The sequence below is a fragment of the Coptis chinensis genome, chromosome 2 (genome assembly GCF_015680905.1).
Source record: "Coptis chinensis isolate HL-2020 chromosome 2, ASM1568090v1, whole genome shotgun sequence".
Lineage (NCBI taxonomy): Eukaryota > Viridiplantae > Streptophyta > Magnoliopsida > Ranunculales > Ranunculaceae > Coptis > Coptis chinensis.
In genome coordinates, this window is record NC_141457.1 from 84,789,492 (window position 1) to 84,816,475 (window position 26,984).

A 26,984-nucleotide genomic window follows, 5' to 3' on the forward strand; every position below is an offset into this window, starting at 1 on the left:
TCCAAGAGTTAACTGTGAAGGTGTCATGACAATCTCTTGAGTTAATTGGACTTGGTGGTTCTCATGCAATTGTTTGCTTATAACCTATACATCACAAAATTAGCGTACGGCAGAAAACAAATATTGTATATATATGAGAATATAATACATATATACCTTAGCATTAGGATTGGTTGGAATAACTGTAATAGTTGACTGTGGAGGTGTGACTACTACCTCATGAGCTAATTCGACTTGATGTGAAGGTATTTCTGAGGTTGACGAATTAGCACTTATGCGCTCTCTCTCTTCTTGTGTGTTGAGCCAACTTGCGCTTAGAAGGATTAACACTAAGTAGAGTTGACCGTGGAGGTATCTCGACGACCTCATAAGCTGATTGGACTTGATGGTTTTCATGTAGCTGTTTGTTCATAACCTTTATTTTGTAATTAGTGAAAGGTTAAATACATTTAAAATTAACAATATTAACGTAATCATAAAACAAACATTGTATAGATTGTGGAGTTTTACAATTCATGTAAGAATAAAAGAAAAAAAAATGTGAAAGAATAAAAGAAGATAAAAAACACTTGAAAAAATACCTCAGCAAATGCAGCATATTCACTGGTAGAAGTAGTTTGTGTCTTATCCATGCTGAGGAGAAAATGGAAAACAATAAAATATTTATGAGAACATGACATACTACAAAATATTGATAGTCAATAACTTGTTGAGCAAAAAACAAAATAAATATGACTGCAAAGAGTTAAAGAAGACACTTTCAGTAGAAGATAACTGAATGTTAAAGATCAATGAACAACTTAAACCAAGAAATATTAGTTTTCTACTCAGCCAAATGAAGGCTAGAAGTAAACTTTGTGACAAAAGATGATGTTTCTACATGATAACCATTTACATAATGCAACATAGTGCACAATCATCTCAATTTGTTTGGGTTGATGTCCAAGTATATATGGACACAATGAACACAATATATGCTTTGAAGAGCCTCCATGAATATTATCATATAGGTTTTTTCTATTAGTGACTTGATGTAAAAATAGAATCACTCTCAATAGGCTGGTTGGGAATAGAGAACTACATAACAGAACAATAACCAAAAATTTGAACAACAAAACAATTATTCCTATTAGAACTTTGTTCTTATGAAGTGTGAACAAAGGTTCAAAAATTACACAATTGTACCTTTTTTGGAAAATAACAAACTGAATAGAAATACACTCATTGTCAACCTTAACTCCTATGTTTACGGAATGCAAACAATCCATGGGAATCATCATTCATACCATGCTAAGTTAAACGGTAAGTAATAGGGACCATGTGAGGTGAACAGAATAATGAAACTTTCTAATTTAGTTTAGGTAGCAGTAAAATGTCGTTATAGGTGATGAGGTATTTGTCTAACTTTGTTCTTATGAAGTGTGAACAAAGGTTCAAAAATTACACAATTGCACCTTTTCTGGAAAATAACAAACTGAATAGAAATACACTCATTGTCAACCTTCACTCCTATGTTTACGGAATGCAAAGAATCCATAGGAATCATCATTCATACCATACTAACTTAAATGGTAAGTAATAGGGACCATGTAAGGTGAACAGAATAATGAAACTTTCTAATTTAGTTTAGGCAGCAGTAAAATGTCGTTATAGGTGATGAGGTATTTGTCATTCAATTCAAGACTTCATCTACCATTGTGACTTATGACTTGTGAGTATGCTTCCTATATGAGTTAAGAAAATGAGTATATACGGGAGATGTTGGATTACCTGACAGACAGACAGACAGAAAAATTCAGTTCTAACTCTATATTACCAACCTTCATCCTTTAATCACCACATATATATTAATCGCCTTTTCGACCTCAAAGTGCTATATGTCTAACACCCATCTTGGTGTATTGTAAATCTAGATCCATCTTGTCATGTTAGCGACCAAGCTTAGTAATAAAGAGTTATTTTATTTGAAGTCAGGATCATACTTAATTAAATGTATTGCAGATTCACAGATACCAAACATATACAATGGATATAAAAAACCTAAAAATGCTGACTAAAAGAAAGTAGTGCCGAGTGGAAGGAAAAGGATAAAACTACTTGATAAAAAATAATCAAGAATTTCTTGTGCAGTGTTGTAATATATCTCGAAGTCAAGCCCCGTCCATTAGCTAAGAGAGAGGATCAAATTTAAGTCTCAAACAGCAGTATAAAGGACAATGTGGCTCTATGCAATTTGGTCCATAAGCTCAACATTTTGCTTCAGTTGAACATCAATAACCCTAGACTAAAAGTTAACGATAAAAAAGTGATATAATCAGCCCTACCTTACTCACAAACTTCCATTTATCTCATGAGTAAAACTATATCATATATGGGAATAAAATGGCTTATTAATGTTATTATGTTGTTATAGGCGCCATAAACTTACCTTAAGTCCATAAAGCTCGAGCAAGCACTTCATTTGCAAATCTTCACCTCTACTCGGAGGCAACTCTATCTGTTTCAAAGTTATGTGTAAGTTAGTCATTAACATAGAATACATACATTAATGGCTGCAAATATGACAATCCTTTTAGTGGTGGATCATAAGAGTCGATGTACTGAACCAACCTGCAGTTGAAAAATGATAAAAAGGTGTGACAATTTTTATTTCTTAGGACACTGACAATTGAATAGTGAAATAAAACTAATCATCAGTAATCCAACGCAAAATTCATGCCTCGGTTAACCAGAACAAAGAGCTAAACATAGGAATTAATGTTACGTCAAACACTCTTTAGTCTTACCCACTCCCAAGTCTCAATCTTTCAATGTGAAGTGTCCGTGATTAAGTTTATTCATGGCTTATTCATTATGTAACAGGACATGATTCTCACTTCAAATATATTTATGGCGAAAAAAAACAAAAAACAAAAAAAAAATTATAGGCCACTAATGTAGTGTCCATGGCCCTGCTATAATCTATACTTCATTGATTGGTGTGAGTGATGATCGACACCTCTATATGATTTTACTTACCCAGGGCTTGTGCTTTGTGGTAATTGGATAGTGATTCCACTGCTTCAATTTCTTGTTTGAGTCAGGCTTCAATGCTTCTAAAGCGGGAGATTAAAGCACCGAAACTAAACTTTGAGCTTTGTATATACTAATTGGAATCAACTTAGATTAACTCTACCACATGTACTACCGTGTTGCAATAGCCAAAGACACATACTACGTCAGTCTGGATTAGATTTATATAGCGTTGGATCAATCAATATCTTGAGTAGTTTCCTAATTGGAATCAACTTAAATTAGATTTATATAGTCTTGGATCCCGTGGATATATATCCGAATGAAGATATGAGATATAATATCAATTAATATCAATCAGTATCTTTGAGTAGTTTCCTAATTGGTATCAATCAGTATATTTGAGTAGTTTCATAATTGGTATCAACTTGCTCTTCAATCGTGTCGGTCTACCGTCAGATGTACTGATTGTATTAACTGTTACCCATCCGATGTAGGCTTCACACAAAGAGCTTAAAGACCAAGCTATTTTATTAGATAGACTAGTCATGACCCGTGCCTACAGCACTCTGCTTTTACAAAAATGCATACAACATTTTTTATATTGTATAATTTCACGCTAAACAACTATATTAAACATCTTGAGAAAAAAATGATCCTCAGCATCTCCTTATGCAATTGATACTTTCACCAAATGAGGTTCTTTAAGGTGGGTTCAAAAGTTTAAGTTTAATCTCATTTGCAACCAAGACCCGCTACTAAACAAAAAAAAAATGTTTTACCAATTATTTTCTAATCCTAGAAACATACTTTTTTCGAATTTTTTTAGTACGGGTGGGAAGAGTTTCAATTCAGAAGGACTACTTTTCTAATAGAGATCCATGTGGCTATGCTACTCCGGCCATATGGTCAAGCAATCCAGCACAAATACTATGGCAACTCAAGCGAAGGATGTACGCGTCTAATGTATAATATGATATTGTTGATGTAATGGTGTTCCTAGCTTGGACATTCCACTCCATATTATTATGTTAATGAAGTGCCTCTCTACATGCCCCCTCCCAAAGCCTTTTTATTAGTGGACATACAATGTAATTCTGTCGCACACTAATTAGCTCTACATATCTTAATAATACCAGTGAAGACAGATCACTAACTTGAACCCACTGTGCAACCCTTTGAATCCTTTCATTTTGAGTTTTATCAATTTGATCAACTTAGTACAACTTTTTTAGGAGATAACAAATGAAAAGAGTGAGAGATGTGTAGTACGAAGTAACATATCAGAAAAATGAAGAGAAGAAGAATAATTACACTATGGACTAAAAGCAAGACAACTAACTGAATTTCACTTTCACAATTAGGAGTCATTACTAATGGTTCAATTACCATCCTAAAAAGAATGTAGTGGTGGATATTGAGATTCCTACGTGGGAGGTTTGTTGGCGGTATTGATCTTTGTGATGTCAAATATATATGGTACGGTTTTTATCAGGCCAGACTATAACGGTGCTTCTATTTCTAAAAGTATCCAACGGTAGCAAGTTAATTTTTTGAAGAAGGTATGCATACGGAATCACCATGGATTATGTTTTCAGGTAAAGTAAGGAATCATCTTAAGTTTAATGCTATAGACCGAGGAATGAAACTAATTGTACACACAAAAGCAAAAACATATAAATTTCATATATTATTAGATTGTTATTGTATGGAACTCCAAATTAAACATGCATCAAATATGGAATTGGATACCATAGTTATATAAAGTTATAAAAACAAACTACCAATTGACCATTGCTCGTTTAAAGATCAATACTGAGGTAGTGGATGAACTACAACTATAAGATTGTATAAAAGGGACATATTTACAAAATTGACGGACCTAGAATAAAAATTAATAATCTCCAGTTCGAATTGGTTGGGGAGAAAATTCAGGGACGTCATGCACTTTGGCAAGACATGTGTAGAACTAATTTTCATAACAATTAACGCTCACCTTGCAAACTCAATTATTAGATCTGATTTTCATCTTGAAAGAAGCTTGCCACTAGAGAAGATGAACCAAAGAACGTAAGAAGCTTTAAGCCTTTAATAAAGACTCTTAAAATAAAGTTATGGAAGAACTATCCTTCGAGTTTCTAAATCAATAAAGATTGCTTCCTAAATTATAGGATTTTAATTTTAAGAAAGTCTACCTACACAGATCCCGAGGAAATCAGGACCACCACTTAAGTCCTTATAACTTGCTTAAAAACTGAGTTGTTTTGTATTATAGACTAGAATTTAACTCGTGGCGATGCCACTCGATTGTTATTATGGGTGAATTTATTGAATCAAATGCCATTTTACATCAATTTATTTTTTAAAAATTTGGCATGATTTCCCCTTTTTTTTTTTTACATATGAAATGAACCTGTATGCGTCATATTGATATTAGACATGATATGGATTATAAATAACTTCACACGACAATGTGCCAGTTTAGTTATTTATAAATTCATTTTTCAAAGTATACAACAACTCAAAAAATTTCTAAGAAGACAATGAAAAGAATTACAGAGCAACACCATGAACTATGACAATAACTTAACAAAAATTCCAATTTGTTATCATTAAGCAATTCAAACAACCAAGAACAAAAAATATACAGTAAGCACCCACATTAGTTATGATGGCACATAAAACCATATGCAGATCAGACTAATAAGCATAGCAGATTAACGGCAAGTATATGGATAGCTTTCTCTGTTGATCAATGCTATTCATTCATAATTTTGAAGTTGAAAAACAGAGAGGCTTCATTTCATATTCATTTGATTCCCTTCATCATCACACAACCAATTAAAAAATGGCCAAAATTAATCAATGTTCAAATGGTACCACAAAAATAGTAGTGCTTAGTCTTCACTGATCATGCATACTCCTTAACTTTCTAGTGTATACACCTTTGATAGAAAGAGTGTGAGCATCCAACACAAATACCTTGGTGTCTAATGTACAATAGAAATTTTGAGATGAATTGGTGTTCCTAGCTTGGACATTCCAAAACGTAAATACATAATACTATTGAACTAATAATAACCTTTTGAACTACATTATCTCAAAGTCATACAAAGTATCAAAAATTGAGTCCATTCCTTGCATGAGATAACCTGCCAAAACACTTATTTTAAGTTTCTTAAAAGTTCAGTCATACACTCATTTAGAGGCTTCATTCTAGATTGTAAAGTTGATCGATACAAAATAATAATAAAAAAATACTCTAGCTAGCTTTCTCAAGGAATATAGTGGACTGTAGTCGCCAGTCGGTATAAGTCGACGGGGTAGCATCAGTGAATTGTTAAAAATAAGGCAATAAGGTGACAATCAAACTAAGAATTAAAGATTCACATAAGAATTGGATGAAAACACCTTCTATTGCCGTTATTGAAGAAACCCACTAAAGAGTGGAACTTGGAGTGCTCTTGGAATACTTGTAGAAACCACTAAAGAGAGTCGAACTTGCTCTAATGGGATTTTTTATTTGGGTTGTGAAGAAAAGTTTTTTGCCGGTGAAGAAAAGTAAAAACAGGGGTTGAATGAACTGTTTTTTTCTAGGTGGTTAGTAGTATGTTTGTTTTTTGGAAAGTTTTACCATACGAAGGATTCTTATTCTTATTTCCTAATTTCGTGGGTACATATATTTTTGCTCGAGTAAAGTGGGGAGAAAGAGAGTTATTTCAAATAGATGTTGCGACTTTCAATTAAGGTGCGTAGAGCAGACAACAAAAATAAATAAATAAATGGTTAAAAGACACTCATTTATAATTAGCTAACTTAAACATTTATAATCGTTTTCAAGAGGGTGGAGTCTTCTTCAATTCCATCCTTAACTAACCTGCTTTTCAAGTTCAATTGTGCGTGCATGTGCCTTTCCGACCTACTCCTCAGTAGCTACCGAGCCCTTCTTCTACATATATAGACAAACCAACAGTGTTAAGACAAAATTCGAATTACTTATTATATTTTGACCAACTATATGAAAGATTGTTGGAAGACTTCCTAAATATTTGTGGAGAAATATTGTGCTAAAACTACTGAAATATATTCATCAACCTGCATAAATAAACCCAAACTGTTTGGTCCAACATCTTAGACCCTGATAACTTCTTCGAAACCATTATTACAAAGAAATGAATTCACCGTGATACGTCAAACACCCAAAACAACAGCAATCATAACAAAAATAATTACACAATAAATATAAGCCAACTATCAATCTAGTATCGATTGAATTGATTCTCCAAAAGTTGGGCATAAAATTAAAGGTGCACGATATTTATACTCATTAAACAATAACAAATCGACATTGTAAAAATGCTACATTTATAACCAAGTAATGATTGAATAAATAATACTTAATGTCACACTAAAACGTTTACCTGAATCAAGTAAATCTCTCCCTGCAAAGATGAAATACTACCAGCTTTCTCATCAACAACCTCACAATGCTCAATGAAGTTATTAAACTGACCTAAGACAGAGATCTTAGATTTAAGTTGTTATATTTCCAATTTCGAAGATGAATCAGAAACAACATCAGATTCAATTACAATTTCTACCCCAGCATCTCCGTTAACATTAACACAAATGATAGCAAAAAAGATTGATAAAACCAACCATTTCACTTTCATAGTCGCCATTGATAGAAAAAAACTTTTTCTGGTTCCTAAAAAACTACTAAAATGAAAATCTTTTTTTTTCCCCATTATATATATATATATACCAGAAATTAGAGTAGAGTTGAACTTGGAGTGTCGATTAGCATGAAGACAAAAAAAAACTTGAGTGCTTGCGTGAAGAGAAATAACAAAGGGTTCTTACTGATGATTGCGTGGAGATCCTTGTGATTGAACGTGAGAGGGTGAGAAGAAAGGGTGTGCCGCCAGGTGTTAGCTTACTGGAAGAAAAAAGGGTTGGCGAACTTGTGAGGAAGAGGAAAAAGTGAAAGAACGAAGGGTTTTGCACTAAATGCCCGTTTCGCTAAAAGCCCGATTGTTATTATAAACTTATAATCACCGTCAGATCATCCCAAAACTATTTTCTCCCTTACTGCTTGATATAACAACATAAAAAAACCAAACTATTTTATTATATAGACCAGTACTCATACTCACATAAAACCTTTATGAAAACGTACTCAAAAACCAATCTTCCATAAACGTACTCAAATCAGAAGCAATGGAATACGCACGCAGGCTTTCTCTATCAAAATATATTTTGACATACGGCTTAATTTTAGATATATGGGTTTATCTATTGAATTGGACTATGGAATTGCAACTTAACATATATTACAAACTAAAATTTAGTTGCTAAGTTGGAGCAAAAAAGAGCACCTGGAAGGACTATGTGAAGATCCGGAAAACCAACCTTAGAAAATTTGCTGACAAAAAAAGAAAAACAATTAGGAACTACTTTGATTGACCAAATTTCTCTAGAAAGGAAACATATTAAGCAGAGAAAAGACAGTAGCAATACTCATGATGACATGGTACTTGCCGAATTTGAAAGCTGACCTTTGTTATTGCAGTTTATGTAAGCATTCTCTTTTAACAATGGCATGAAACACTATTCATTAAAACCGGAAGTTCAAAATCATAGATCATCAAAGATTTACCAAAACAAAAAGGAAATAACGTACAATAAAGTTTTCTTCCATGTGCACTAACCCGGCCAAGACTCACCAATAAGGTAACTCCGCCATGTGCTTTTTGGATCTCATTTCCTGGGAAATGACATCGATCAATTGAAGAACGATGCGAGCAGCAACTCTTGCTATCCTTTTTTTTTCTATGTAGGATTGAAGAAAGTATTGGTTTCAGAACCAGATAAGTAAGAGAATAGAATATTTTGCACCCGGGTAACTAATGGATTAACCCAATCTCTACTGAATAGGGGAAAGCAAATTTGCATACCAGCTAGGATTAGGATGACCTGACCTGTTTTGAACCATAGGCCCGGCTGCGAAGGTTGAGATTCTTGTTCTGCCTAAGAAAGAGTATAGCGGCGCAAACTTTGATTGATTAGAGGCGAGCCCCCTCCTAATAATTTCTATTTTGTACTGTCTTCAGCTTCCCATCTCATCCTGCTTTCGACTATCCTTTTAGCTTTACACACCTTTAACTATTAGTTCAGCTATAAAGAGGGGAAAGCAAGGGTTTTTGGGTTTTTATTTCGGTGGCAAGTTTTTAAGAGTAAGTAGTACTCTTAAAAGAAATTGATTTATCACCGTAGGATCATCCCAAAACTATTTTCTTCCTGACCGCTCGATATAACAGCATAAAAAACCAAACTGCTTTATTATATAGACTAGAATTTAACCTGTGGCGATGTCACTCGATTGTTATTATAGGTGAATTTATTGAATGAAACGTATGTTTAAACACACCATTTTACACCACTAAATACATGGACGCAACTGTATAGCAATTAAAAGTGTCTATTTAATCTCAATTTCAAAAGTTGAAAAGTTGACCCATGTAATATTTATTTTGTAAACAATGAAACAATTATATAATTTAGTATGTGAAATAACTGTGGAGAAGAACTGTGTTTGCGTCATATTGTCATATTGTCATATACTGATATACATATATAATAACTAAATTAATACAATTTATATATATAATTTCCTATGCTTAGCCTTTTGATTATTTTGAATAGAATATTACATTTCTCTGGATCATCATTGTTGTGCAATAGTGTGGCTTATTATTAGTGTTCCATTGGCAGGAAAAATCCATTCAGACGTGTAGTTGATTTCTAACACCATTTATAAATCTATCCATCACAGGACTTGATTCCTCGATGGACTTCCTCGTTATGAACTTTACATGCAACCACTGCATCCATGTGTTTGGATGTTGTTTTTTATGATTTTAGAGCCTCTGTACTTACCACAAATATAGAATGTTGTCTTATCCCAGTGTAGTAGATTCAGGTCATGGCCGGTTTGCATCTGATGAACTACTGCGATCTAATTGAAACTCACCCACCATTGCAGTACAGCTGAATGTGATAGCGGGCGCGGAGCTTCTATCAAGTTGGTAGGATATGCATATGCAAGACGTACTATGCCCCTCTATTTCCACAGAGCTTTTCTTAAGCATTCAATATCTCCTATATAATTACAATCTCTTTGAAGCACACTGCAACATTGTATTGTTCTTAGAGTATTCATACGATCTTTAGCATGTAACTTTATTCTTAGCTTCCATTTCTAGTGTGTGTAAATTCATCGACACTTCATTCATATTTTTCCTTTAACCTCATATTCTTTAACGTCCAGAACTACGTCCATGCAATATTCTGCATTCATTGTACACTTTTAAGTTTAAATGTGCTTGATTCTAAATCACATCCAAGAATTGTTCCTCTTCATGGATAGATAGTGCTACTGTATTGATATTCTTTACAGCTAAAATCTGTTATGAAAACCACAGAAAGAGCTTGCTTAATTATCACATTTTACTTGAAAAAATATGTTACTTATTAACAATAAGTTTAGTCGTCAGATCATACTTGGGCATCTTGAAACCCTGCATTGAAAACAGAACCGAGTGATCCCTCTGCAAGAAGGTGATCCTCGCTGAAACTGTTTGTAGTTGATTGCAGCTCTGCAACGGTATAAGTTTTAGCAGTCACCGGGTTTCTGGATCTCTTTGTAAAACATGCTCTTTTATTCGAAGTTTCCAAAGGTGTGCCATGGGAACAGAGGGTCGACTCCTCGAGCAAGCATGGGAGGAGACATATTAGGCAAGTTTTCGGAATATCTTACGGAATGTCAAAGGCATAATCTGTAATAAACCGGAGAAGCAAAGAAGTAAGAGAACATTTGTAACATTTTGTAATAGGTATTCTTGTTGAGAAAAGAAGGTCAAACGGTAATGGATGGAAGCCACGCTCATAATTATATTGTAAGTAGAAAAGATGACATGAAACAAGTATGAACCGCAGTATTATCAATTATCAATTGCTTCCCTACTTCGAGAACATGGTAATATACCAAAACATTAGGTTATAGAATGGTACGGAATCAAGGTCATGTTCCAAAAAACTTAGACTTATCGGGTTTTCGCAAAGGGGTAAATGGTATTAACTAACCATCTAAGAACCATACAAGAATTCAACCCGAGGAAAATGTATGCAATGTAAAGTATTTATAATAGCAAAATGGCTGGAACACCTACCATACGTTGTACTGACTGGTAATGAATTCCCATCACCTTCCACGTTGTGCATTTTATATTCTCTTGATCATTTTATACGAATTGCAATAATAATTGCTGAACAGGTCGCCACTAAAGCTACTCCAACAACGGTAAAAACTATTCCTGCAGGGTTACATTTGAGCAGTTTTGTCTTTAAAAGCACCTCTTCGGTGTGTTCATCCAAATGCTTCAAGTGGACCTATAAAAGTGGACGTCAATTAAAATCATAAAAGGGCAGTTGCATGATATCGTCTTTTTTCCATACATCATGATGAAAGGATCAAAGACTGCTAGATGTCATAAGCAACAAATACTGCAATTAAAGGAAAAAACTCAAATATATTCTGACCTTGTAATCTTGCATAAACTCATAATGCAGAACCGTTTCTGGCTCACTGCTGGCAGCCTTTAGGAACTTTTCTAGTCCCTTACGAGTACCATTGTCCACTAACAAAAAAAAAGGTCTTAGTATTGAACTGAAGGTTATGTATTTTTTAAGGATTCCTGATGATCTGGAGCTTCAATTACACAACTGAAAATGCTTTGATCATCTCTTAAAAAGATGTACGTACATATACTACTAAATTATATATTTACATACTCAGATTTTTCAGTCGAAAGAGACACAGATAAAGAGAATGGTAAAAACTAAAAAAATAATTTTCATTACCACAGTTGGTTCCAAGAACGCATGAGCTTTTTCCAAGTTTAAATGTTGCTCTCTCGCTCTTAATGCTTTGCAGATCATAAAGAAACCACTCTGCATTAAAATTGTGAAGTTTGTAACACGAAAATTTGAACATACAAAGGAATGTTGAGAACATAACCCATAACCTTGCACTTGGCACCCTACACCACAGAAGAGAAGCCTCTTTACACCTGCCGCCTGACATTGGAATAAAAGACAAAAAAGGTCATCTTCAAGATGATGTTAAAATGTATCCCACATTATTGAATTGTCACAATAACAGTGTGAACAAAAAACCGTAGAAAATAAAGTGCAACCACTAATCACTCATTACCAATATTCTTTACATCATAGAATGACTCTCCATGAATATATATTTATATATATGCACTTGGGGATCTTTCTTTCTAGGTTCTCATTAACTCCTTGGGAGAATTCCCCGACAATACATACATGAACCAAAATAAAGTTCTAGAGAGACTTCTAGACTTCTAGCACATTGACCATAATCCCAAAAACACCTAGATACTTCTAGTACAAACAATCATATATTACGTTTAATTTCCAATAGAAGTTCATTTCATGCTTCATAATAGAGATAAGGGAATGTAAGTAATGCACCTCCATATTACTTATAAGTTACATGTAAAATAAGTTACATATCCTATCGGTAGCTGGCGGGCTGTTGATTTTTTGGTCACTTGGGATAATCTCCTCCAATTTGGAATGCGTGCTCCCCAATCCTAACATATAGTAAAATGTAGTCAGTGCAACTGTATGAGTAATAATTCAGATACGATAAGTTGAAAGCAAGTTTTGCATCTTACCATATGTTAAGGCGTGATTCAGCTTTCCTTTACATACACAGTTGAATGGGAACTGGAAAGGGTTATTATTGGGACCGAGTTCGGCTTAGGAGTGAACTGCCTACGTATCTTGCTCTCGATTCTGAGGGGAGAGAAGAACCAGGTCTGGCATAGTTCATAGGAGGAGTATTTATAGATGTTGAGAGTGAATCCTCGCCCACCACGTGTAAAGTGTATCACAAACGTGGGGTCTAGATTAAGGAGGTGTGTGAGTACTGTCTTTATAGGTCTGCTATGATGATGTGGATTATTAGTCTGAGCAAGTAGCTTGCGGCAGTGGTCAGTAGCTGGTCGCAATGATTTGTTCATGTGCATCTCTATTCATGATTGCTTCTAGAAAATAAGCTGAGTTACGTTATAGCCTGGTTCGCGTGCTAGCGCGAACTGTTCTAGAACGTTCTCTTAGCTTGGGGACGCGATCTAATTCTACAGGTCGGTGTGGTATTTGCATCATGCTGAGTACGCGCCTGATATTCTTGAAGGAGGATATCACTCCCTTACACAACCCCCTCTCAGTAGGGCGTGCCGGTCATGGAAGCGGCTTGCTGAGAGAAAACGGTAGCGCATGCGGAGCATGTTAGAGTTGGAAATACCTGACGAGCTAAGGAGAACGACCTGTGTTATCATGTGAGCTAGTGGGCGTAGACGTTTGACACGTGTTCGTCACGTGAGAGGATCTGAGTAGTTGCAGAGAAAATGTGCCGCCCCATTTTTTCGGGATTTGAAAAGACAGGACAACTTGTTGGAAGTCGTGTGCGGTTAGGGCTAGGGTGTAATCATAATGCCTTGGAAACTGGAGGGGCGGTTGTTCAAAGATTACGCTTGCGATTTTTGAAACATCACTTTGTTGCTTCGCCTTGTAAAAAATAAGTCAGTACCGCAACAACCTTCAGGTTAGTTTTTTGCCATTGTCTTCTTGCTTCGTGCTTAATCTTTGCTCTAGAGTTGTTAGGACGTTTGCTTAATTACTAGTGGTTAGAATTGTTAGGGCGAAAGAGAGATGTCTAACTCAGATGATACGCAATCTCATGAGGTTCGCGAAGTTTCTCTTGGTTGGGCTAATCAGGAGGAAAAGAAAGATGAGTCGGTGTGTGGGGTGAGTGAGACTAGTGATGAAGATGAAGCAGTTGAGGAGGCTGGAAGTGGGGAAGATGAGGCTTGATCTGCATCTGTGGGTGCTGAAGCGAGCACTTCAGGTCGCTGTGAGGGGTCGGCATCCAGCGGGATGCTGCCTAGGGCTGTGGACAGACACGCTTTGAGGGCGTTCCCCTATTTAAGGAAAAAATATGGGATAACCGTAAGCGGTCTGGAGATCCATGAGCCCGAACAGAACGCTTTGGTCTTTAGCAATATGTATACCCCACCGAACTATGGAGTTATTGTCTGTGAGGGGTAGCTGAGGGCGCATATGACGATACCGTTCTCTAAGCTGGTTTGTGAGTTCTTGAACCGCTGTGGCAAAGCGCCTGTTCAGTTTGTGGGTAACACGTGGCGGTTGTTCAAGGTGTTTGACCTGCTGAACGCCAGCGGTGAATACCGGATAGAGGTCGCTGATATTATTGAGCATTACTCCCTAAAGCGATCTCAGTCGCTTAACTTTAGCTTGCAAACCCGAGCTAAGCTGTCGAGCATTCTGGATGGTGTGAGTAACGAGTCTTAGGATAAAAGACCGTTTCTGCTTGTGGGAAACTACTGTGCGAGCAGGTTCAGTGTGGAAACTAAAATATGCGACTTTACTGGTGGGTACCAGTACGCTCTTTGAGAATATTGATCTTGCGTTAATTAAGCCATACTAATATTACTATTTTGTTGTCTTTGCAGATATCCCCCTAGAAAAGGACACGAGCCGAAAGGTGATTGAGAAGTTCGCTAGGTTGACTCGAGCTGAGAAACAGACGAAGCTTCCGAAAGTCGCACATTTCTTTAAGGAACGGGACGGACCTACGATTAGGGAGAAGAGGGAGGTGCAAAAGAGCAGGGCGCGGGGTAAGGTGGGCGGGAGAACGTCGAGGAAGACTGTGATAGAAAAATGTCAGAGTGATCTAGTGACTAGGAAAGATAGGAACCGCGGTCGTACTGGGGTGAAGGGACCCGCCGGAGGTGCTGGTGCGTCTGGGTCGGGAGTTGGGCAAGGTCAAAAGGACTCTCCATTCGATTTGGAGGACTATCTCTTTGAAATCCCTGAACCTCGCTTGTCGATGAGGAAGGGTAACGACCCCGAGTCTCGACCTTCCAAGGTTGCGAGGGTAGCTAAGTCCACACTAGGGGGTGGTGAAGGGCAAACTGGGGGAAGGGTGGCTCGTAGCTCGAAAGCGAGACCGATGCCCGACTTCAGCGTTCTGGGTGAGGACGCCCCGGAGGTCGCTCCGACCAGGGTTGTTGGAGATGCTCCTGGCAAGATGAAGGGGAAGGTTGGTATGAGAGAGACTGGTAAGGGGCACTCCAGTGCTGGGAAAGATGAGCAGGAGCGCAACCTGATTTATGTAGATGAAGTGACTGGGAAGAAGCGTTATGTGAGGAGGTCGGACTGCAGCTACAAGTCCGCACCCATAGCTGTTTATTTGCTGGAGAGTATGACGTGGACGGTGATAGGAAAGACCTGGATGCGATGGAGCTGGAGTCGAATCTGAGGGGGATATATAAGGCGATGTGCCTGGTGAGTAACTTTTGCGTTAAAACTTGGTTGTTTTGTTGTGTTATATGATGTTGTTTAATGCTAACGTGATATGATGTGCGAGTTGTCGCAGCTGATCGCTGGGTAACAGAAACTGAAGAGGGCCGCTCAGTTCGTTGACCTGGAGAAGACGGAGGTCGAGTCTCTGAGGGACGAGCATTCAAATCTTTGAGTTGTGCAACAGTCTGAGAAGAAAGAACTGGACGCTTTGAAGCCCCAACTCACTGCCTTGACGCTGGAGAAGAGATCTGCGCTGAATGAGTCGATCGGGCAGAAGCATGAGGTGGAGGCGTTGAAGGGCCACCTAGTCGCAGTGAAAGCCTATGTTGAACGATGTAAGACTTCCACATTGCAGGCGAAAGAGGCCTATCTCACCATCCGTGCTGAGGTGGAGGAACTGGAGAAGAAATGTGACGACCTGTAGGAGGAGCGAGAGCGAAGAGCTTCGGGAGAACGCGGGGGCGGGCCACTCGAAGATGCTATCACTGTTCCTGCAATCGTGCTTCCCCTTATTACTGGTGTGGTGAGTGATCAACTTCAGGTTTCTGGCAAGCTGAATGTGCCCGTTACCGAGGCAGTTGTGGCATCTACTGGTGATCCGAGCTCTGCCCAAGTGTTGAATGTCATTCTTGCAGAAAACTTTGATGATGTTGTTTGAAAAAGTTGTTGGTGTTTGTGGTTGTAATTGGCCTTTTGGCCGTAAACAAGAAAGCTGGTTTCCTGGGTTGACCTGGGCAGCTCGTTTTTCTTCTTTGCCTGTGATTATGATGACTAGTGGCTAACTGAGTTGGATTTCCTAAGTATTCTCAGCAGCTCGGTTAGTCTGCGAACTGAGGCTTCACTGAGGTCGTCAGTTCGCTCCTTTTTGTGGATGTGAAATATGTTGCTTTGCTTAATATAAGTAGTATTGTGTATGATATGAATGTTTGCATTCTGCAAGTATGTGTATGCTGTTGCGACTTGTCGTACGGAGGGTACGGTGTCGACGACCTGTGACTTTGCTGGTCTGTCGTGCTTGCTATCCAATTTAAACGGTGTAGGTCGCACATGTCTGAGGACGCAAGGGGCGTTCTCCACCTTGGAGCTGCCTGAGTTACAGTGCGTGCGTGGCACGTGTAAGAATATGGGTGGTCGGGAGACATGACATGATGGCTGCTAGGTAGCCTGCCGTTTTGGCATCTCGATGCCATCATGACCTTTCTTGGGAAGATACGTTACTTTACCATAAGTAGTAGTGTTCTTGGAAGAGCAAAGGCATTTGCTCTTCCTTTGCTCTTCTTCTTGCTGTCGCGTCTCTTCTCTCGACTGTGTTGCGTCGTTTACTTCATCAGTTTACTCAGGTATGTTTGGCTTCTCTGTTTGACTGTCCCTCTCTTTTGTTTTGTTGAAAAGGAACTTGAGGCTTGTTTATTTAACTGCGGCCCCGCGTAGGTTTCTTTTAACCCGGGTACCGCCGCAAATATGTCAGGGGAGAGGGGAGTTTGAGAGAGAGCTCCTCTCTGATAATGGAGGAAATGGAGTTCCACCCGCACTTTCATGGAGATCGTGGCAAAAGAAAAGTTGTAGCGTCAGGGGCCAAGAGCAACAAGTGACCCAGGAGTTCAGGTCGCGCGACGAGTGGCATTGTCTTTAGTTCGCCTCGGCAAGCTGACGGCACTGGTCGAGCTGCTGAGGGAGCTAGCGACCTGGAGCAAGGTCATCACCTCGCTGGTGAGTGTTCGCCTCCTCGTATCGGGGATGTGGGGAGCGAATTCTACTATACGGAGAGAACGGGGAAGAAGCGTGCGAAAAAACGCTCTGACTGTAGCTTCCACTCGGCGCCCATAACGACCAGTCTGCTGAAGGAGATCGTGCTGGACGGCGACAAAGCTAAGGTTGAGGATGAAAATATGGACACGCTACTGGGCACCATGGACATGGCTACTTGTTTGGTGAGTGTTTACTTCTTAGGCTTGTCGCTCTGTTTTGTAAGGGATCGTAACCTTGAACTTGTCCTTGTAGTTTTTGGCGGGGTACGACAAACTGAAGAACGCTGTGCAGCACGTTGATACTGATGTCAACTCCCGAGTCGAGCTGGGATGTCTGCAAGCTGCGTGGGGAGTTGACAAAACGAAGCTGGACGTGATGACAGATAAGTACTGTGCGGTTGTGGATGAGAACGCTAAGCTTGTTGCAGCGATGACTAATCTGCAAGGGAAGTTAGCGGTAGTCACCGAGTACGCCAAGCAATGTCAGGGGGTCGCACGCAAAGCTCAAGATGCGTGTACCACGGCCTGTGCTCAATATGCCGAACTGGATGAGAAATACTTCCAGTTGAAGAAGGCACAAGGGAACTAGGGTACAGGTATGCGTGTTGTGCTGAGATCGGCAAGGCACCCTCCGTCGACCAGTGCTGCCCCAGAGGATAAACATGTTATGGTTGCTCTTTGATGGTGATTTCTCATCTTGTTTTTGAAAAAAGTTTAAGTTGGATAACTGTTTTGTGTGTTCTCCTCTCTATGAGAGTTAAACAATAGAGCTGTGTTTTCAGGCTTGCCTAAACAGTTAGCCTTAGTTGATACTGAGATCTAGTTTCCACAGAAATGGCAGTTCGTTAATTTTGCTCCCATTGTTCAAATAACCGATCTGGATTTTCTAGGTAGACCCAGCAGATCGGTGGATTGGAACTGGCTTCCTGGCATTGGCCGGGCAGTTCGATTAGTGAATGTACATGTAATGTCATGTTTTGCTTGCCTGCTTGTAGTTATTATTTTGTGTATGGCACTTTTGGTACACCTGTGATATTTAGTTTAAGAAAATGTTATGCTTGAGAAGTATTGCTCAGGAGAGCGACCTCCCTGAGCTGATCTTAGAGTATAGGTCCCCCACTAGTGAGAATTAGGGAGGCCATGAGCCGGTAAGCTCCTGAGAGCATTCTGCTTGCGAAGAGCGTATTAAGCCTCTTTAGGCGTGTTGTTTTCGGGCCGAGAGCGTTTGTAGCCCCGAGTTGCGCTCGCTCATCGGAGGCGTTCTCACAGAGTTGATCCTGAAAGTATAGGTCCTCAACTGAGCGAGGTTTGGAGAGGCTATGAGCCTGTAAGCTCCGAGGCGTTACGCCTCAAGAAGCGTGATTTGACCTCTGAAGGCATGTTGCTCACTGAGAGCGTTTGTAGCCCCTGATGGCGTTCTGCTCACTGAGAGCGTTCTCACAGAGTTTATCCTAGAAGTATAGGTCCTCGACTGAGCGAGGCTTGGAGAGGATATGAGCCTGTAAGCTCCTAAAAGCGTTTTGCTCGCGAAGAGCGTATTTGACCTCTGAAGGCGTGTTGCTCGCTGAGAGCATTTGTAGCCCCGAGTATGTTACGCTTCACTGAAACCATTACGCTTTCGCTAAAGGCGTATTTGACCTCGAAGGCGTGTTGCTTTCATTTGAGAGTGTTTGTAGCCCCGAGGCGTTACGCTTCATCGAGAGCGTTCTCCGCGAGTTGATCCTAGTAGTTTAGGTCCTTAACTAAGCGAGGTTTGGAGAGGCTATGAGACTGTAAGCTCCTGAGAGCGTTCTGCTCACGAAGAGCGTATTTGACCTCTGAAGGCGTGTTGCTCGCTGAGAGTGTTTGTAGCCCCTGAGGGCGTTCTGCTCACTGAGAGCGTTCTCATGGAGTTGATCCTAGAAGTATAGATCCTCGACTGAGCGAGGCTTGGAGAGGCTATAAGCATGTAAGCTCCCTGAGAGCGTTCTGCTCGCGAAGAGCGTATTTGACCTCTGAAGGCTTGTTGCTCGCTGAGAGCGTTTGTAGCCCCTGAGGGCGTTCTGCTCACTGAGAGCGTTCTGCTCGCAAAGAGCGTATTTGACCTCTGAAGGCGTGTTGCTCGCTGAGAGCGTTTGTAGCCCCTGAGGCCGTTCTGCTTGCGAAGAGCGTATTTGACCTCTGAAGGCATGTTGCTCGCTGAGAGCGTTTGTATCCCCTGAGAGAGTTCTGATCACTGAGAGCATTCTCACGGAGTTGATCCTAGAAGTATAGGTCATCAACTGAGCGAGGTTTGGAGAGGCTATGAGCATGTAAGCTCCTGAGAGCGTTCTGCTCGCGAAGAGCATATTTGACCTCCGGGCGCGTGTTTGGCCGAAATGCGTTTGTAGCCCCCGAGGGTGTTTACGCTCACCGCGAGGCGTTCTCACGGAGTTGATCCTAGAAGGATTTGAATAGAGTGTTTGACTATACGAATGTAACTAAACTATCTGAATTGACAAAGATTAAAAACATGACTGTGTACAAGACTGAATTTTTATTGACAAAATCTCTTTAAGAACGCTTGCTCGAGGTGAGTGAGGTGGCCACCTGCTTTTTTGCTCTTGATGACCATGTCATCAATATATACTTCCATGGTATCGCCTAACATGTCCTGGAACATGTCAGTTACTATTCGTTGATACGTCGCTCCAGCGTTCTTGAGGCCGAATGGGAGAACGTTGTAGCAATAAACCCCTCTTTCTGTAATGAAGGATGTTTTCTCTTGATCTTCCTTAGCAAGTGGTATTTGGTTGTACCCACTATAGGCATCCATGAAGTAGAGTAGCTCGTGGCCGCAAGTATGGTCCACAAGCCGGTCGATCCTTGGTAACGAGAAGCTGTCTTTGGGTGTTTCTTAGTTGACATTGGTGAAGTCAACGCAAAGGCAGACCGTGCCATTCTTTTTTGGAACAGCCGCTATGTTAACGATCCAATCTGGGTAGTCGACCTTTCAGATGAACCCGACTTGCTTGAGTTTATCGACCTCATCATTGATTGCTTTTTGAAACCGTAGTGATAGTCTCCTAGGTCGCTGTCGAACTGGTTTGGCACTAGGGTTGAAATTCAACTTATGGCAGGCAACACTAGGATCTATACCTAGCACGTCAATATACGACCAAGCAAAAATATCTTTATTCATGGACAAAAAGTTTACAAGCTGGGTTTTGAGTGTGGGTCGAGGTTAGCCCCTACATAGACGAACTTAGGGTCATCTTCCGTTCCTAGATTCACTCGCTGCCTCTCTTCAGCTGGTGTCATAGCTTGTGTTGGGAGAGCGTCCTCTGGGGGGTTGAGCTCTGTGGATGCGTTGTTGGTCTGATAAGTGATTGGAGTTGGAGCATTTTCTGTGGTTATGACCATAGAGTCTGGGATGACTTCTGTGGTTATGACAACAGAAGCTGGAGTATGCTACAGAAGCTGTTTTTGTGGTATGGGATCTGGTGGGGCGACCTCAACAGATGGAGCACTGATTACGGGAGCGATCTCTAGTGTCTTGACGAGTGAATTAGTGGCTACCTTGGCGACTTTCGGGGTCTGTACAGATGGATAGGTCTTCTTGTTGGAGCCTCCAGCGCTCTGAGTTGGTGCGTTGCCTCTGACTTTGGCGACCAAGTCTTTGGCCATAGTGTAGCTGGTGGGCTCATCTCTTATGTTGATTGGGGCCTCAGCGGTCTTGTTCACTGAGACGATTTGATTACAGTGATAGGCTTCGAAATGGGTTGCTCTGAAGCTCCATCATCACCAGGGCCTGGAAAACGAAGGACTTGATGCAGTGTAGACGGTACGGCCTGCATTTGATGAATCCAACGCCGTCCTAGGATGGCATTATAGGACCACTTGATGTCCAAGACGCTGAAACGCATATTGAAGCTGACTTTATCCACTATTGATCCCACTGAAACTGGGAGTATAATGTCACCGATTGGGTCGGCTCTAGAGCCATTGAACCCATAAAGAGGAGTGATAGGATCTATGAAGACTGACTTGGGTAGGTTCATCTCCTAAATTGTGCGGTAGAACAAAATTTTGCATAAGCTGCCAGGGTCTATCAGGACGCGCTTAACTGTCCAGTCGTTGATCATGACGCGGACGACAAGCGCATCGTTGTGAGGGAGGCAGACCTTGGTGAAGTCAGCCTCTGTGTAGGTGATATCACCTGAATGGCGACCCGAATGTCGCGGGGCGTGTGCTGCTTGTGAAGAAAAATGATAGACTTCTTGGAGAGCACCGACACGCCTTCGTTTCTCTCTGGAAGAAGTAACAGAATCATCTGGGAAAGTGATCATATGGATGGTTCTGACGTTGTCACAATCTGACGAGTGCGGGCAGCGATCATGACGAGAACGGTCGATGGGGCGTCCTCTGCTGCGGGAGCGAGCTTGGATGCTTTGGCGTTCCCGGCGGGGTGGAGATCTGCTACGCACTCGGCGAGCCATAAGCTTGTGGCGCAAGTCGCCGTCAGCAATGTTGGTGTACTGTTTTATCTGTCCAGCTTCAATGAGATCTTGGAGATAATGTTTGAGCTCCCAGCAAGCGTCGGTCTCGTGACATTTTGCTTTGTGGAATACGCAGTAGGGCATGTCAGGTCGGTCTGCGGGTTGCCATACGTTAGGCTGGAAGTATGAGGCTCGCTTGATCTTTTCCAGTATGTAGCTGGGAGAGCGTGTCAGGACAGCGAACTCTCTGTTGTTATCCAAGCGGTTGCCTGATTTGGGTGCTTGCAACCTGGACCGTTTTTTGGCAAGTGGAGTGTCGTCAGAGATCGCCGCGACTTCTTGGTCGTCTGATAGACCGTGGTGTCGCAAACCTTCTTGCTGCTTAATATATTTGTCGATCCGAGCATACAGCTCTGACAGGGTTTCTGGACGCGACCTCATCAGCGACCTTGAGAGGTCTGTGTTACGCACCCAACAGGCGTTGGAGAATGCCAGTGTGGCAAAAGAGGCCACTCTCCATGCATAACAGTTCGGCTTTGAACCGACCTAGGAACTAGCGAATGGTTTCATCCTCTCCAAATGATAACTGGAAGAGTGAATCCGAGACCGCTTTTTCGCCTGTTGTGCACGCATCGACCGCAAACGGATCGGTGAGTCGCTTTCGAAAGTCTTGATCGAATCTGACTCGAGTGAAAAGAACCAATCAAGTGGGCCATCTTTGAGGCTGGCGGGAAAGAGCCGACAGTGAAGATGGTCAAACTCCGGGGAGCTATAAAGCGCCCGGCTTTGAATGTAGCGGGCTATATGTTGGCCGGGGCATGTGCTGCCATCGTACATTGGGAAACGTGGATGGACAAAATCTTGAGGAGAGGATTTACTGAGTACCTCTGTGGTGAACGGGGAAGCCCGGTATATCTTGAGCATTTTCTGAACGATCTGGGATGCGTCTTTGCGTACTGCGCTCTGGTCAATCCGTTGCGACAACTCATTAATTTGCTGATTAACTTCGTTGATGTCGTTCTCAGCGACGTTACCAGCTGGCTGTTGTTGAGCATCAACTTTTGCACGAAGAGCAGCATTTTCTTGAACTTGAGCTCTCATTGGTTAAGCCTAGCTGGTTTGCGAGGCCTTGAACTTGAGCTTCAAGGCTTGCCATGCTTCGTAGGCTTGAGATATTTGGTTTTTGGCGTTTGGTTCTTTTGGTTTGTGTGAAGATAGTGTCTCAAGTAATCGAGACCACAGACGGCGCCAATGTAAAGGCGTGATTCAGCTTTTCTTTATATACACAGTTGAATGGGAACTGGGAAGGGTTATTATTGGGACCGAGTTCGGCTTAGGAGCGAACTGCCTTCGTATCTTGCTCTCGATTCTGAAGGAGAGAAGAATCAGGTCTGGCGTAGTTCATAGGAGGAGTATTTATAGATGTTGGGAGTGAATCCTCGCCCACCACGTGTAAAGTGTATCACAAACGTGGGTCTAGATTAAGGAGGCGTGCAAGTACTGTCTTTATAGGTCTGCTGTGATGATGTGGATTATTAGTCTAGGCAAGTAGCTTGCGGCAGTGGTCAGTAGCTGGTGGCAGTGATTTGTGCATGTGCATCTCTGTTCATGATTGCTTCTAGAAGATAAGCTGAGTCATGTTATATCCTGGTTCGCATGCGCGAACTGTTCTGGAACGTTCTCTTAGCTTGGGGACATGATCTGATTCTACAGGTTTGTGTGGTATTTCCATCATGCTGAGTACGCGCCTGATATTCTTGAAGGAGGATATCACTCCCTTACACCATAGATTTGGCACATGTTGAAATTACGTTGGAATAACACAACAAAGCTATTGTTTTGGATGTTACTGACAAATACAACACACTTTGAATCGGAAATTTAATAGAAGCACCAACAGTGTGTAGTAAAATGCAGTGTATTTCCGTGTAGCACATACATATCAATAAGCTGGAGGTTCGCTAGGAAAATAACGGAGTCAGTGAATTCGTTATTCTGCAAGTACCTGCAATTCTGTCCACAGTAAGAACCAAAAATACAAACACTACAATGATGCCTCGTTAAAGGAACTAATTAGTTATCGGTACAAGTGTATGACTCACAAGCCAGTGAGATTCGTTAAATTCTGAAATGAGCTAGGGAGATCTCCAGTGAAACTGTTGTATGACAGATCCCTGAAATGAGATAGCGATAAATTAAGCTAGTATGAAAAAGGCCCACAGCTGGTAGTAATGGACTACCTGAAATGGCAAACACAGACCTAAGCTTACACAGCACCACGTTCTCCACCCTGTTTAAAATTATGAGAAGACAAGCTATAACTGAACAAATAAGAAACATGCAGTTTCTCCAAAATATAACAGGAACTTCGCTTACTATTTAATATAACGCTCAGAAAGCGTAATTGAATGAACTATTTTGGGCATGATATCACAACTTCAACATCCAGGCTATTTAATTGAAATCATAACTGAATTTCTGGTTATAAAATAGCAATAAAGCTTCCTGTACAAACAAATCACACGGGCCAGTGGTTTTACATTTCATAAGAGCAAGAAAAGTATTACCTTCCCCTTACATCTGTTAACCTATTTCTGGAAAACAATACTCATGGTGCAGCAAAACCTCTATATAGGTTTAGAATCGGAGAGGATACCCTCATAACCTCATTATAAAACAATATATAGGGATGGTGCATCAAGCCACACAACAACAGTTCACCTTCCTCCTCTTCTTTTTCCTATCATATATTCCATGTGGTATACCCCAAGAAAAGCTTCAAAGCACTGGAGAAGAAACCTTGTCCAACTTCCAGTCGTTCGTTTATATTTTCCTTAAAAAACACACTATGTTTACTATTCAGATTCAGCTTCCCTCTCAAACCATAAAGAAAATTTGTTTTGTAGAGAGCTCATGAAATCTGTCCACAGTCAAACTATTTACAATACATACTTTTCAGTATGAAACCGTTCTCTACATTTGTCGATCGCCAAGGGAACTCCTTAATTTCCACGCAAGCATGCTACGGTTTCATTTTCTTAAGGGCTAGCAATTAAACATAGCGAGGTTTAGTTGTAGCAAAATTGCCACGTTAAAAACAGGTTCCAGGAAATCTAATTCCCTTTGCTTTGAGCAGAAAATGTCGTGAAAGAGTGACATAAGTCTGAAGGGGCTGCCACTTCTGTTGTATTAATTTGATAGTCTAGTTAGTTTAATGTTGATGAATGTGCGTGGATATTTGGAGGTTTATATAGAAGATGAGTGGCAAGATAGGATTGTTTCATTGGGTGACAGTAGTAACTTTTCATACAACTCTCTATTTCCTAGGACTCTCTATTATCCTAGGACTCTTCCGACTCTCTATTTCAAGTATTAATATATTATCTCGATTTTCTCCTAAATTCAAGGATAATGCTAAGAATTAGCATTAGATAGGAAGAAAAGAATTACATTAAGAATTTAATAGATATTAGGAAACTCTAACTACACAGATCCCGAGGAAATCAAGACCACCACTTAAGCCCCTTATAACTCTGTTTAAAAACTAAGCTGTTAAAAACTGAGCTGTTTTGTATAACTCTCTATTATCCTAGTACTCTTCCGACTCTCTATTTCAAGTATTAATATATTACCTAGATTTTCTCCTAAATTCAAGGATAATGCTAAGAATCCTACGAGTCCGAATTTGTTCACCAGCACATTTGCTGGTGAAATCTACCAGCGCTACTTAGAGCCCACGTGTATTACCAAATCTCTCCTATTTTCTTTTTTCTTTTTTTTTAGAGAAATAAATTAAAAAAAAATAAGTATATAAAAAAAAAAACCAAAAAGGAAATAACAATTTTTCCCACGATTTTCTCCTCAAATCATTGGCGTACTCTCTCTCTCTCCCACTTCCCTCCAGCTTCCATTTTCTTATACCGTACTTTTCTATATTTTTCCTCTTTTAGTAATTAAATATGGAACCTGATGAAAGCGAAACCGGAGAAAAATCATGGGATGCCAAAAAAAATCGACAAGCTTATTTTTGCAAGTTTACTTTCTTGAAAGCAAGCTCTACTGCATATATGTGTTGGGAAAAAAAAAAACGGGGTTAGATTTTTAAAATGCTATAATTGCCTTTTGTGTTTGAACCAAAACAAGTTTACGTGAAGCAGGTATATGTAAGTGAACAGCTTCATGAAAGTTGATACAGGAAGAGCTTTAGAAAGGGATTAAGCTCCTAAAATAATTGTTGCACTTGCACCAACTGCTACAATTGGCTTGTTGGGTATTAATCTCTTTTTATCTGAATTTTTTAGAATCCATTTATAAATTTATTCAATGAAAATAGAAGAGTGGGGAAGAAGAGGGATGGAGGGAGAGAAGGAAGTTTGAGGGAAGTGGAGAGAGAGTACGTAATGTTTGGGGAGAAAATCTTGGAGGGTTATTTTCTTTTTGGTCTTTTTGGATATACTTACTTTTTTTAATTCATTTATTTAAAAAAGAAAAAAGAAAAAAGAAAATAGGAGAGATTTGGTGGGGAGAAAATCTTGGAGGGTTATTTTCTTTTTGGTCTTTTTGGATATACTTACTTTTTTTAATTCATTTATTTAAAAAAGAAAAAAGAAAAAAGAAAATAGGAGAGATTTGGTAATACACGTGGGCTCTAATTAGCGTTGGTAGATTTCACCAGCAAATGCGATGGTGAACAAATTCGGACTCGAATCCTACCTATATTAATATCGGTTTCTCCCAAGATGCTCATAGTGAGCCACATCAGCAAAGTTTTTAAAATAGTCCCTATTTGAAAAATAATTACTTGCTTTCTTACCAAACTAACCCTGAATTTGGCCAGCTCTCTAATTTAATATAAATTAAAATTGTCATTTCATGTGTTATGTTAAAACAAAAAACAAAGCTACCATTATTTCAAATGTACGCATGGGATAAAAAAAAAACAAATTCTAAAAAACAATGGATTAGTTAATTGATATGTATTAGTTATTGGATATGGATATGTATTAATTAATAGATATGGATATATATTAGTTAATAGATATGGATATGGATTACTTATTGGATATGGATATGTTAAACTTCCAAGTGCTTCCCTTAAATATAGGCCCACCACTTAAGCCCCTTATAACTCTGCTTAAAAACTGAGATATTTTGTATTATAGACTAGAATTTAAGCGATGCCACTCAATTGTCAATGGTTAAATTCATTAATAAATTTGTCATTTTACACGATTTAGCTTCGCCTATTTTTTGGCATATAAACAAAACATGTTTGCATCATATTGTC

At 39.9% G+C, this 26,984-nt stretch overlaps 1 protein-coding gene across 1 annotated transcript; it reads right to left on the reverse strand.

Annotated features, from left to right (window-relative positions):
• Positions 1 to 10,430: 10,430 nt before the first annotated feature.
• On the reverse strand, positions 10,431 to 23,492 carry LOC147518454 (7-hydroxymethyl chlorophyll a reductase, chloroplastic-like). Its single transcript, XM_086590293.1, has 5 exons — positions 23,482 to 23,492; positions 11,935 to 12,150; positions 11,614 to 11,711; positions 11,244 to 11,463; positions 10,431 to 10,850 (listed from the first exon to the last, which is right to left on the reverse strand). The coding sequence occupies exons 2-4, from the start codon at positions 12,086 to 12,088 to the stop codon at positions 11,311 to 11,313; spliced, it is 405 nt and encodes a 134-aa protein (XP_086446419.1). The 5' UTR covers positions 12,089 to 12,150; positions 23,482 to 23,492; the 3' UTR covers positions 10,431 to 10,850; positions 11,244 to 11,310.
• Between the last annotated feature and the right edge of the window lie 3,492 nt (positions 23,493 to 26,984).

Bases quoted from the DNA above. Each gene is read 5' to 3' on its own strand.
- LOC147518454 (XM_086590293.1), bottom strand. From the start codon at position 12,088: ATGTTCTCAACATTCCTTTGTATGTTCAAATTTTCGTGTTACAAACTT. The intron at 11,712-11,934 runs GTAATGAAAATT...TTTTTTTGTTAG, and splicing joins CGTTCTTGGAACCAACTGTG to TGGACAATGGTACTCGTAAG. The intron at 11,464-11,613 runs GTCAGAATATAT...CCACTTTTATAG, and splicing joins AGTTTATGCAAGATTACAAG to GTCCACTTGAAGCATTTGGA.